This window comes from Saccopteryx leptura, chromosome 3 (assembly GCF_036850995.1).
Source record: "Saccopteryx leptura isolate mSacLep1 chromosome 3, mSacLep1_pri_phased_curated, whole genome shotgun sequence".
NCBI lineage: Eukaryota > Metazoa > Chordata > Mammalia > Chiroptera > Emballonuridae > Saccopteryx > Saccopteryx leptura.
In genome coordinates this window covers 107519652-107531535 of record NC_089505.1, presented here as the reverse complement: position 1 = coordinate 107531535, position 11884 = coordinate 107519652, and the positions used below count along the sequence as shown (strand labels likewise).

The 11884-nt window shown below is 50.1% G+C and overlaps 2 protein-coding genes across 3 annotated transcripts in view; one reads left to right on the top strand and one right to left on the bottom strand.

Moving 5' to 3' along the window:
* The first annotated feature begins 360 nt into the window (after positions 1-360).
* Positions 361-3248, top strand: MARCKSL1 (MARCKS like 1). The gene is made up of 2 exons (XM_066375746.1): positions 361-1182; positions 1978-3248. Exons 1-2 carry the CDS (start codon positions 838-840, stop codon positions 2488-2490), a joined length of 858 nt encoding a protein of 285 aa, XP_066231843.1. The 5' UTR covers positions 361-837; the 3' UTR covers positions 2491-3248.
* Positions 3249-3430: 182 nt separating this feature from the next.
* HDAC1 (histone deacetylase 1) overlaps positions 3431-11884 on the bottom strand; it is a 47653-nt gene continuing 39199 nt past the window's right edge. For both annotated transcript variants that reach the window (XM_066375741.1, XM_066375742.1), the window contains 10 exons: positions 9556-9694; positions 8956-9097; positions 7653-7745; positions 6399-6507; positions 6176-6316; positions 5530-5638; positions 5307-5437; positions 4893-5045; positions 4327-4375; positions 3431-4064 (listed from right to left, as the gene is read on the bottom strand). In XM_066375741.1, coding sequence (XP_066231838.1) covers positions 4037-4064; positions 4327-4375; positions 4893-5045; positions 5307-5437; positions 5530-5638; positions 6176-6316; positions 6399-6507; positions 7653-7745; positions 8956-9097; positions 9556-9694 — 1094 coding nt within the window. In that variant the 3' untranslated portion in view covers positions 3431-4036. The remainder of the gene's footprint in view (positions 4065-4326; positions 4376-4892; positions 5046-5306; positions 5438-5529; positions 5639-6175; positions 6317-6398; positions 6508-7652; positions 7746-8955; positions 9098-9555; positions 9695-11884) is intronic.

The following is an 11884-nucleotide window of genomic DNA, read 5'->3' as shown; positions in this document are numbered from 1 at the left end:
GCCTTGGTGATGTCCTAGCCCCTCCTCTTTAGGAACTGGAGTGTTTTAAGATTTGTTCATCTGCCTTCTGGGGCTCCTCTGCTTGCTTGGTGGGGAGTACTGATGTAGGGGAGCAGATGTTGGAGGAGAGCACCAGACAAGTCAGATAGATTATGTCAGTGTCTCGGAGGTCTAGGCTCCTCAGCTTTCAGAGATGATGATGCCCTTCAAGGTCACAGGACCACCTTAGGTGGGGTCCAGGCTGAGGGCATGAGGGACCAAGGTTGAGTTTATCTGTGGGGGTTCAGCGTGACTAGCCACCAGGGACTGAGAGAAGAGATGAGAAACGGGACTCACCAGTCTGACCAGAGTGATCCCACAGAGGGTCAGACCCCCCAGGCTGGCTAGGGCAGGCCAGCAGGGAAGTGGGTGGGACCTCTGACCTGCCTCGGGGCCTGAGGGGGTACAGATCCTAGAGAGGGACCCTGCAGCTTTGATGACCACATTCTCTGGAGCATAACTCAGGACCAGCCGTCGGATGAGTCTGGGCATGTAAGCCTTTCGAAGAGTTCTACGGGGAGACTGCCAGGGCAGGACCAAGGCAATGGGGGCCAGTCCAGGTGCTGGGGCGTCTCTCTGGGAAGTGGGCTTTGTGGTAGGAGGAAATGACTGCTCTCTCTCCTTTCCTCTAGGAGCACCCCTCTGCCAGCTCGTCGAACAACCCTCTCTTACCCTCCCCACACCGGACCCCACCTGCTGTATGGGTTTTAGGGGGAACAGACCGCTAGCTTCGCCCACTGCACAAGAGGGGCGCACGACCTGAGCCCGCCTCCGCCCCTCGATTGGGCGCTCATTTAAATGCCCGGCCCCGCCCCAAGCTCGGGGCGCATATATATAGGCAGCTCGGCGGGCGGCATTCTGGCGCGGAGCAGAGCGGCGGCGGGCGCAGCTATCTGGTCTGGTGCGGAGTGGGGGTGCAGCTCGGTTCCCCCCCCCATACCCCTCCCCCTCAGGCGCGAGCCCCACCCCTTCGCCGGCCAGGCCGACCCAGCAGAACTATCCCCCTGCGGCGCGAGCCCGGGGCGGCTCCGGGCGCCCCCCAGCAGACCCACCATCATGGGCAGCCAGAGCTCCAAGGCTCCCCGGGGAGACGTGACCGCCGAAGAGGCAGCAGGCGCTTCCCCTGCTAAGGCCAACGGACAGGTGGGTGCGCTGGGTACGGCCCACCCTGGCCCCCTCCTCTCGCACCTCGCCCCCCTCTAAGGCCCTGGTCCGGGGCCGCGCGCTTTGTCCGGCCCGGGACACGCGGCAACCCCCTCCCCCGCCCGGTCCCTTTGTTCTCGGCGCCGCAGCCCCCGCGGGTGAAGCGAGGGGAGGGGCGCGGAGGGGGCGCCGGCCGGGCCCCGCCGCCTTCTTTGTTCGCCGCCCCGGCCCCCGGCGCTGCCCCCCGGCCGCCCCGAGTGCCGCGCGGGGAACAAAGGGCCGCGTCAAGGGGGCGCCCAGGGGCCGCGGGGCGGGTGTCCTCCCCTCCGAGCACTCCGCCCGCAGCCCAGACCTTGGTGGCCCATGGCCTTTTTTTCAGGGGGTAGTCGAGATGTGTGGGTAGGCTGCGGTGGGTGGGGGGCCGTTTACACAAAGCAGGAAGCTGGGAAAGTAGGCCGTCCAGGTGCGGAGAACAGCGCCCCGGGGCGGCTTCCCGCCCAATCTCGGTTGGCACGGCTGGCCCGCCCGGGTTCCGCGGCTGCCTGCGGGTCTGCGCGGAATGGAGAGCCGCCCCGGGGGAGGAGGGTGGAAGGCCACCGGACCCCAGCGCCTCCTGCCGGCCCTAGCGCGCCTGGAAGGGCAGGAGGGAGATATTTGACGGGATCCCGGGTGTGGAGTGAGGCTACAATCAGACTCGTAGAATCACTCAGACCCTCGTTGTCTGGAAGGGGTCAGAAGCAAGCTGGAGTGTGGTGTAGAGTCCTGACCCTTACTGCTGTCTCCTCTGCCCCGCAGGAGAATGGCCACGTGAAAAGCAATGGAGACTTATCCCCCAAGGGTGAAGGGGAGTCGCCCCCTGTGAACGGAACAGAGGAGGCAGCTGGGGCCACTGGTGATGCCATCGAGCCAGCACCCCCTAGCCAGGGAGCTGAGGCCAAGGGGGATGTCCCTCCCAAGGAGACCCCCAAGAAGAAGAAGAAATTCTCTTTCAAGAAGCCTTTCAAATTGAGTGGCCTGTCCTTCAAGAGAAATCGGAAGGAGGGTGGGGGTGAATCCTCTGCCTCCTCACCCACTGAGGAAGAGCAGGAGCAGGGAGAGATCGGTGCCTGCAGCGAGGAAGGCACTGCCCAGGAAGGGAAGGCTGTTGCCATCCCTGAGAGCCAGGAGCCCCAAGCCAAGGGGGCAGAGGGTAGTGCTACCTCCAAGGGAGGAGATACAGAAGAAGAGGCAGGGCCCCAGGCTGCAGAGATGTCCACTCCTTCAGGGCCGGAGAGTGGCCCTACACCTGCCAGCGAGCAGAATGAGTAGCTGGGTGGGGGCAGGTGGGTGATCTCTAAGCTGCAAAAACTGTGCTGTCCTTGTGAGGTCACTGCCTGGACCTGGTGCCCTGGCTGCTTTCCTGTGCCCAGAAAGGAAGGGGCTTTTGCTCCCTCCAAGCCACGTTCCCTTCCCTCCTTTCCCTTCTGTGGATTCTCCCATCATCCACCTGGTCTTTCTCTCAAGGCCAGTTGAAGATGGTCCCTTGCAGTTTCCCAAGTTAGGTTAGTGATGTGAAATGCTCCTGCCCCTAGTCCTACCTCTTTCCCCATCCCCACCCTTACAGGAGGCAATTGCTGGTTTTCTTCCCCAGTTCTTTTCCAAGTAGGTTTTGTTTACTCCCCAAATCCCTGAGCCAGATGTGGGGTGCCTACACTCCCAAATCCTGAGTGTCCAGCCTTCCCCTGTTGAGTTTTTAGTCTCTTGTGCTGTGCCTAGTGGCACCTGGGCTAGGGGAGGACACTGCCCCTGTCTAGGTTTTTATAAATGTCTTACTCAAGTTCAAACCTCCAGCTTGTTAATCAACTGTGTCTCTTTTTTGACTTGGTAAGCAAGTATTAGGCTTTGGGGTGGGGGGGAGGTCTGTAATGTGAAACAACTTCTTGTTGTCTTTTTCCCCCTCCCATTGTTGTAAATAACTTTTAATGGCCAAACCCCAGATTTGTACTTTTTTTTCTAACTTCTAAAACCATTCTCTTCCACCTGATTTTACTGTAACATTTGGAAAAGGAATAAATGTTGTCCCTTTAGTGGTGCTTTTTAATGAGTGGTCTTCTGGGGGAAGGATAAGACTGGTTAACCTCAAACCCTGAGGGAGGGATGGAGAAGCCAGGGGTTCTTTTGTTGTTGGGGGCTTGCCCAGATCCTCTTCCTAAGTGGAAGGGCCCGTTTCCCTAAGTGGAGTCAGAATCAACCCAGGGATACTGCTAGATGAGCTCAAGAGGGTATAGAAATGTACCATTTTATTACAAAGATTCTCACCAAAAAACAAACAAAAAACCCAAAAATAGTATCTCAAAAAAGAAACTACGGATCTCCACCGGCAGAACAGGGGAGTGGGGGTGGGACAGAGGTCAGACAGGGTGAGTTTCTTGGCTTACTTGGGGCCATGGGAAGGTATGAAAACAGAACCAATCTAAAGATGGCTGATGTTACCTTAAGGAGCCTATAAAGAACAGGGTCCCTGAAGACCCAGCCACCCCTTCTAGAATGATCAATAAGGGTACCTTTCCAAAGATACTAAGCAGGAAATTGGAATTTTGTCCTATGGATGTTTAGGAGAGTAGAATCCTTTCCACCCAGAACTGGCACCCTTTATAGTTCAAAATTAAGAAATAGGGATGGCAAGGTAGCTATTAGAAGAACTCACCCAGCACGTGTACCCCGGGTTCGGGGCCTTGGTTCCTGTCTAGTCCCGGGGGATATTTATATTTAATATATTTTTATATAAATATACAGAAATAGAAAATATAAAATCTGGGGGGTTGCAGGAGAAAGATAAAGGACTTTGCAAGAAGCCAGAACTGGAGAGGTCTACTCAGGCCAACTTGACCTCCTCTTTGACCCTGTGGAGAGAGCAAAGACTGATATGAGATAACCCAGAGGCCTTGAAGCAAAAGTATAGGTACAAGACTCATAGGACCCCAGGTGACTGCTAAGGGCTGGGGCTTCATAGCTTTGCCTAGAACTGCAGAGACAGACTGGTCCTTGAAAGAAGCCTTTGTAAGCTTGACCAGCTGTCTCTGTGCCTTCCCTCTCAGCCTAGTGGGACAAAGGGGCTGGAGCACCAATGCCAGGGAGATGGCCGACAGACAGCTCCTTCCTCACCCTTTGGCTTCTTGCTTGTCCTCCTTGGTTTTCTCCTCTTCTGGGACTTCTGGAACATAAAAGTGCAGGGATGGCCAAGGAAAGCCTCTCTGGAAAGACCCATGGGAATCTTCCCTTACCCGAAACCCCTTCCCCACACTATAGCTCACTGGACATAAAAAAGAGAAAAGCCCATCTCAGGTCCACCCAGTGAGCCTTACTGAGAACAAACAGGTCTGACCGGTTTCTCAACCTGCTAGTGCCTGAACCAGGTGGGAGGAGGCAGCCCCCTGGGAAACTGGGGTGAAGTGCCAGGGAAAAGGGCTTGGGTGGTATGTGAGAGCCATGCTCCTGACCCAGGCATGTCCCTGGCTCTCGGACCTGGCAGGGCTCAATAAGCCAGTGGAGATGATGAATCGAGTTTCATTCTTTCTGGGAGCCACTGAAAGGCCCAAGGCGCTGGAGGAAGAGCCCCACAGGCACTACCAGCGCCCAAGTCAACTCCCTCCTCCCAGTACCCTACATAGATTCATTATCCTCCAGGGCCTGGGGCTGAAGACCCAAGTTCCGACCCAACCCTAACCCACCTTTCTTCTCTTCTGGGTCTTTCTCTTTTTCATCCTCTGTTTTGACTCTCTTGGCTTTTTTGAAGTTGGAAGAGTTCTTGCGACCACCTTCCCCCTCCTCATCAGAGTCTGAGAACTCTTCCTCACAGGCAATTCGTTTGTCAGAGGAACAGACTGGGAAGCAATGGGAAATACTGAGAGCAGGAGATTCTTGATCTTTGAGTCTGTGCCCAGTGCTTCCCTATGAGTGTTTTCCAGGAAACACCCAGGAAAGAGGACAGGGAATGCAGGCTCCCTAATTGTTCCTATAGGCACTGGAACTTGGATATCTCAATGGATGAGTATTTTGGGGGGAAAAGTGAAACCAGAAACAGTCGGGGGAAGTCGGAGCTGCCTACCTAGTGGGAAGTACAGGACCCTATGTCCTGGTCTTACTTGAGATACGCTTGTCAGGGTCCTCTTCATCCTCATCACCACTCTCCTCTGGGATGGCATCCTCAGGAATCACCTGCATTTGGACCCCAGGTGCATGGGGCAGCATTCTCAGGTTCTCAAACAGTCGCTGTCTATGGCCAATGGTAGAGGATAGCTAGGCTCTAGTTAGGGACAAACCACACTATGGAATGTTCAATCAAGGGGTGTCTGGGGATATACTCACTTGATCTTCTCCAGGTACTCATTTGTGTTCTGGTTAGTCATATTGGAAGGACTGATGTGAAGTTTGAAATCTGGTCCAAAGTATTCAAAGTAGTCGTTGTATGGAAGCTCTAATTGGGGTAGTGGATAAGAAAGTCATGAGACCTGGCCAAACCACAGGACCCTGAGAAAAGCATCTGTAGGTTTATCCGGATCTGTCAGCCCAAGTATGGTAGAGAAGAATGCTTCCAAGATAGGGTGCGAAGAGTACCTACAGTACTTCAATTTTTTTAATGCCTTCTGCAATGTCCACATCAGTTGTGTGTGTCTATCTCACTATGAGAAAGCCCAAGCTCCTGGTTTAGAAAATTTAGGTAATGCTCATTGGGATTACTCCTTTACTACCCCAGTTACCCTACAGAATAGAAACTCCAAAGCTATAAATAACCATTGATATTTTGTTCAGACCAAGAGAGAGAAAGGGGACAGGGTCAAAAAGGATTCGGGAAAAGCTGATGGCTATGGTCTGATGATCACAAGAGAATAGGCAGGAAAATCAATGACTAGTACTAGAAGAGAAGAGGTCATATGGCCAATGGGACAGAAGTGAATTTGAGGACATATGAGCTTCAGCTCTACCCAGCCCAACCTAGCCCTGGAACCATTACCATTAGGAATCTCCGTGTCCAGGGCCACGGCTGTTTCATATGTCCAGCACCGGGCAACATTACGAATGGTGTAGCCACCTCCTCCCAGCATCAGCATAGGCAGGTTAAAGCTCTTCACAAATTCTACACACTTGGCATGCCCTTTGGTGGAAGAAGGTAGTACTGGGTTACAGGAGCTCCAAGCAGGACCCAGCCCACCCAGCTCTATGCTACCTGGTCTCACCTTTGATAGTCAGATTGAAGCAACCTAACCGATCTCCTGACAAGGAATCAGAGCCACACTGTAAGACGACTGCACTGGGCTGGAACATCTCCATTACTTTGGATATGACCTAAAGGACACATATTGGTCACCATAAGCCTTAAGAAAAGCTATGTGATTGTTCAGGGCTAAAAAGAGTGGGTGCAGTACTTTCTTCTGACCCTCACCCCCCACTCTGACCTTTCTACTCTCCCACATGCTAGGTGGTAGATAAAAGGTATGAACCAGAGGGGTTTCCCCACTCTGGATTTCAGTTTCCCAATTTGAAAGAGCCTCCTAGCTCTTCTAACACTGAACCTGTAATGGCCTCTGTGTCAACTCCGAGTCCATTCTTTCACTGCCCAAGCTTCAGTGCCACTTCCTATAGGAAATCTTTCTGACCCTTAGCTGCATCTGCTCTACTCATGGTACTATAGACTTTGAGCCAGATGTGAAGAACCACTTCGCTTTTGTATATCTCATTCTCACAAGCAGAATCTAACATTACTGAGGACAGAGACCATAACTCAGGCTTCGGTCCCCATTACTACAAGGCACAGAGTAGGCTATTTGGTGTTTGCTGACTTTATTAGGTTATTCTATTAATGGTTCCCTGCTGCTTACAGGTAAAGATTTACCTCCTTAGCATGACATTCAAGTCTCCCTTTGAAATAGTGACCCCAACATACATTTCCCACATCCTTCGACACTCCTCCCCCACTCTACACTGGCTTACATGCAGCTACGTACTGGCACCACTGTTCCCTCTATTCAGTGCTACCCCTCCCATCTAGCCCCTACTTCCTTTTCACATGGGTAACTCCTCATTTTTCAAAGTCTCACTCAACTGTCACCACCTCTGTGAAATCACCCTACTACCCTCTCACCAGCCCAGGCAGCGGTCTGACTCTCATTCTTCTGTTCATCCCTTAAAAACAGTAGACTATACACTGCTGGGTATGTGCCTGCCTCCCATACCCTGGACTGTGAAGTCTTCAAACTGTAGATAACATCTTAGATATTCTTGTATCAGACAGAGGGCTAGACTCACAGAGGCATCAACAAATATCTGGGTGAATTTTGTTTCCAGAACTGAGCCCAGAGCATGCAATCCAGGGTTGAAACACATCTGCCAACCAGCCTCTCAATGGGGAAAGATTCTGGAGACATGGTGGGGGTGCTTTGCCACCTTAAACCAATCCCATTTGTAGCCCAGCTGATGGATAAACCACTTACCGGCTTGAAAATGGCCTCATAGGACTCGTCATCAATCCCATCTCGAAGCGGGTAGTTAACAGCATAATACTTGCCTTTGCCAGCCCCAATATCCTAATCAAGGGGGACATTAAAGTAAAACTGAAAAAACGAAGCTAGGAGAGGGGCTGGAAGGCTAAAGAAAGAGGCAGTGGTTCTAAGAGGGACAAACTGGGCTCTAGAGGTGGGCCAGGGACAGAGCAAGGCACTGTGGTTAGCAGCATTACCCTCAGTGGCAAGTCTAGCTTACATCTCTTGACACGGCACAGCAAGTATCCAAACTGAGAACTGTTTACGGGGCCAGAGATTAAATATCCTACCCACAACATAAATTCCTCTACCTATGGATTGCGTTAGAGCTGGCTGGTGAATGGGTCACAGAATACCTGCCCATAACAATTTCCTCTCCAGAGAGCTTTACTGCTCACTCCTCTACCTACCCACCCTCTCCTCTTTGGGGAGGTATGGAATGGAAGCAGAGGGGAAAAAAGAGTTTTTCAAAATAGTAACTGCTTAGTTACTTTAATGCTTGCAATAACAAACAACTGAATTAGTGCCACTTTTTCACCGAAGAGCTACTGGCATGACAAAGTGGCTGGTTTCACCATATTCATGCTAATAACAGGACAGCTCAAAAAATTAGCTTCCGCCTGACCTGTGGTGACGCAGTAGATAAAGCATTAAACCTGGAATGCTGAGGTTGCCGGTTCAAAATCCCGGGCTTGCGAGGTCAAAGTACATGTGAGAAGCAACTACCAGCTGATGTGTCCCACTCCTCCCCTTGCCTTTCTCTCTCCTCTCTCTAAAATCAATAAATAAAATCTTAAAAAAAAAATTAGCTTCCAAGAATTCTTAGAGGTCCATGGATAGACTTCATTAAGGGGAAGTGTCTATTAACTATTTTATACCAGGGAAGTGACCTAAAAATGTTAAGAACGCTGAGATGGTTCAGAAAGATCCCAATTTCTAGCCCATGAGAGAAAAACCTGATGTTTCTAACCTAAAATTCAAGCCATATGGGACATCTGAATAGTGTAATGCAATTCAGCTGTAGCCAGGAGAGAAATGCATGAATCAGGCGACCCCATTCCTCCCAACCCTTTAGGTCTGCATCATTCCCTTCCCCCAGAATAAGGGAGGAAAGACGACTTGGGGCAGGTATCCCAGGCTGGAGTATAGTGTTCTCAATGCCAGAAGAGACAAGAAGTGGTTTTTGGTGACATGAGATAGGAGTTATAGATGGCAGCTGAGAGTGAGTTGGTTGGCCCCTGAAGGGAGTTCTCACCCGTAAGTCCCCAGTTCCTGGGAAGTATTCTCCATATTTATGAAAGGACACAGTCATGACCCGGTCTGTGGTATAGAAGGCCTCTTCCACACCATCGCCGTGGTGAATATCAATGTCAATATACAGCACCCTCTGGTGATACCTAGGATCAAAAGGGGGTCAGGGGTCTGGGGGCTCTTCTGGAGTGGGGCGCGCCAAGGGCGCCAGGTCCCAGCTTACCGAGCTGGCTGCCTCCCTCAGGTATCTCTAAGCACCAGAGACGTGGAAACTGGCTGAAGGAAGGTGGAAGAGCGGCAGGGTGTCTCCAGAGGCCTGACCAAGCCGACCAAGTCCGATCTTCCTACTCTACAGCCAGGGTCAACTCCAGCCACACAGGGACACTCTGGAGGCAGGATCTGAGCAGCGCCTGCCCCTGATCTTGCCGTGGGCTCAGATCAAATCAAGACCCCATCAAGGAGAGAATGGCCGGAGACACTCACCGAACATATCCTAGCCAGCACACCGCTAGGAAAAGCAAACTAGGGAGGCAAGCCCAGGGGAAAGGTAAGTGGGAACCTGGCCTAAGGTGCTCCTCCAAAAGACAAGGCCAGGCAGGCATACTTTAGCAGTTCCAGGATGGCCAAGACGATATCATTGACGTAACAGAAGCCAGATGCCTCAGACTTCTTTGCATGGTGCAGGCCCCCAGCCCAATTCACAGCGATGTCCGTCTGCTGCTTATTAAGTTTCACAGCACTTGCTGGGCGTGGGAAGAGAGAACATAAGCCTATTACCAAGCCACTCTCCCCTCCCCCAAGAAGCCCAGGGAACCTAGGGAGAGGCAGGACTTGCCTATTCAACAGCTGTATTGTACAATTCACAAGGCAGTCCTCTCCCACCCCATTCCAACAGGGAGCAAACATGGTATTAGTTACTCTAAAAAAAAATGTTTTCTAAAATGAAGGTGGTAATCCCTTAGTATGCCTTAAAACTGGTTTAGTGGGTCATGACCAGTATATATATTTTTAAATGAAACAGAGTAGGACAAAAATATCAGAATAATAGTAAAGGTAACTGCTCTTTTGTAAAACTGGCTTCAGAGTGAGAAAAGGTTTTTGAGTGATAGTGAATGTGAGTGTGCGTGTGTATACATTCACAAAACCTGCATTGCAAGTATAAAATGTATTCTGTTCACAGTCAAAAACTGGAAGATACCAAAGGTGGTAGAGACTCAAAGTACAAGTAGGTCCAAGAAGTGAGAGAGAAATATACACTCAAGTATTCAAGTGCATTTGTAGCATTTGTTAAAGTGTAATTTTAACAGCAATAAAAACATGAAACAATCCAAGTAATCCAACAAGAGGGAACCAAGTACATCAACTGAAGTAGGTCCCTAACATGGAATAATCAGATAGCCACTAAAAATCACACTGTATCTACTATAGAGAAACTATTATAGATTTACTAAAAAATGCAGACATTAAATGATATAAAATGCAACACATATTTGTAAAATACCAATGTATGTATTATATATTACGTCCAGATATATACATATAAAGGATGAACATATTTGTAAAATGTCAATGTATGTATGTTATGTCCAGATATATACACAAAAAAAGGATGAACATATTTGTAAAGTTACCAGATGTATGTATGTTATGTCCAGATATATAAACATAAAAAAAAGATGAATGTAGTAGACTCCAAAATGGTAAAAATGATTATGGACAGTGTGACTGTGAGCTTTTTCTTTTTTCAAAGAGATAGACAGGAAGGGAGAGAGATGAGAAGCATCAATTCATAGTTGTGGCACTATAGTTCACTAATTGCTTCTCATACATGCCGAAAAGGGTTGTGTGGGGGTTCCAGTCAAGCTAGTGATCCCTTGCTCAAGCAAGTGACCTTGGACTCAAGCCAGCGACCTTTGGGCTCAAGCCAGTGACCTTGGGGCTTTGAAACTGGGACTTCAGCATCCCAGGTCAATTCTCTATCCACTGTGCCATCATCGATCAGGCTGTAAGCTGTTTTTTGTATTTTTTAATATTAATTTTTATTTATTAAAATTAATTTTTAGAGAAAGAGGAAGGGAAAGAGACACAGAGAGAAAAGAAACATCAATTTGTTCCACTCATTCATGCTGTCATTGGTTGATTCCCGTATGTGCCCTGACCAGGGGCTGAACCTGTAACTTCAGCATATAGGGAAGACATTCTATCCAACTGAGCTACCTGGCCAGGGCCAATTGTGGGCAATTTTCCCCCCTGGTGCATTTCTTTGTTTTCTGAGATTACATTAAGTGGTGGGATGGAGGGGGGAGGACAAAACACTAATTATAAGAAAATAAATATTTGTTAAGAAAAAGGGTTTAGCCTGACTGGTGGTGGTGCAGTGGATAGAGTGTCAACCTGGGACACTGAAGTTCAAAACCCTGAGGTCTGGCCTGACCTGTGGTGGCACAGTGGATAAAGTGATAACCTGGAACACTGAGGTCGGCAGTTCAAAACCCTGGGCTTGCCTGGTCAAGGCACATATGGGAGTTGATGCTTTCTGCTCCTCCCTCTTCTCTCTCTCTCTGTCTCTCTCTTGCTCTCTCCCCTTTGCCTCTCTAAAACGAATAAAAAAAATTTTTTTTTTAAAAAACAAAAAACCCTGAGGTCACCAGCTTGAGCACAGGGTTGCTGGCTTGAGCTTGAAGCCCAAGGCTGATGGCCTGAGAAAGGGGTCACTGGCTTGGCTGGAGCCCCCCACCACCTTTCCCCATCAAGGCACATATGAGAGGCAATGAATGAACAACTAAAGTACTGCAACTACAAGTTGACACTTCTCATCTCTCTCCCTTCCTGTCTGTCTCTCTCTTGTGTGTGCGCGCACGCACACACACACACACACACACACACACACACACACACACAAGGGTTTAGCCCTGGTGGGGTAGCTCAGTTGG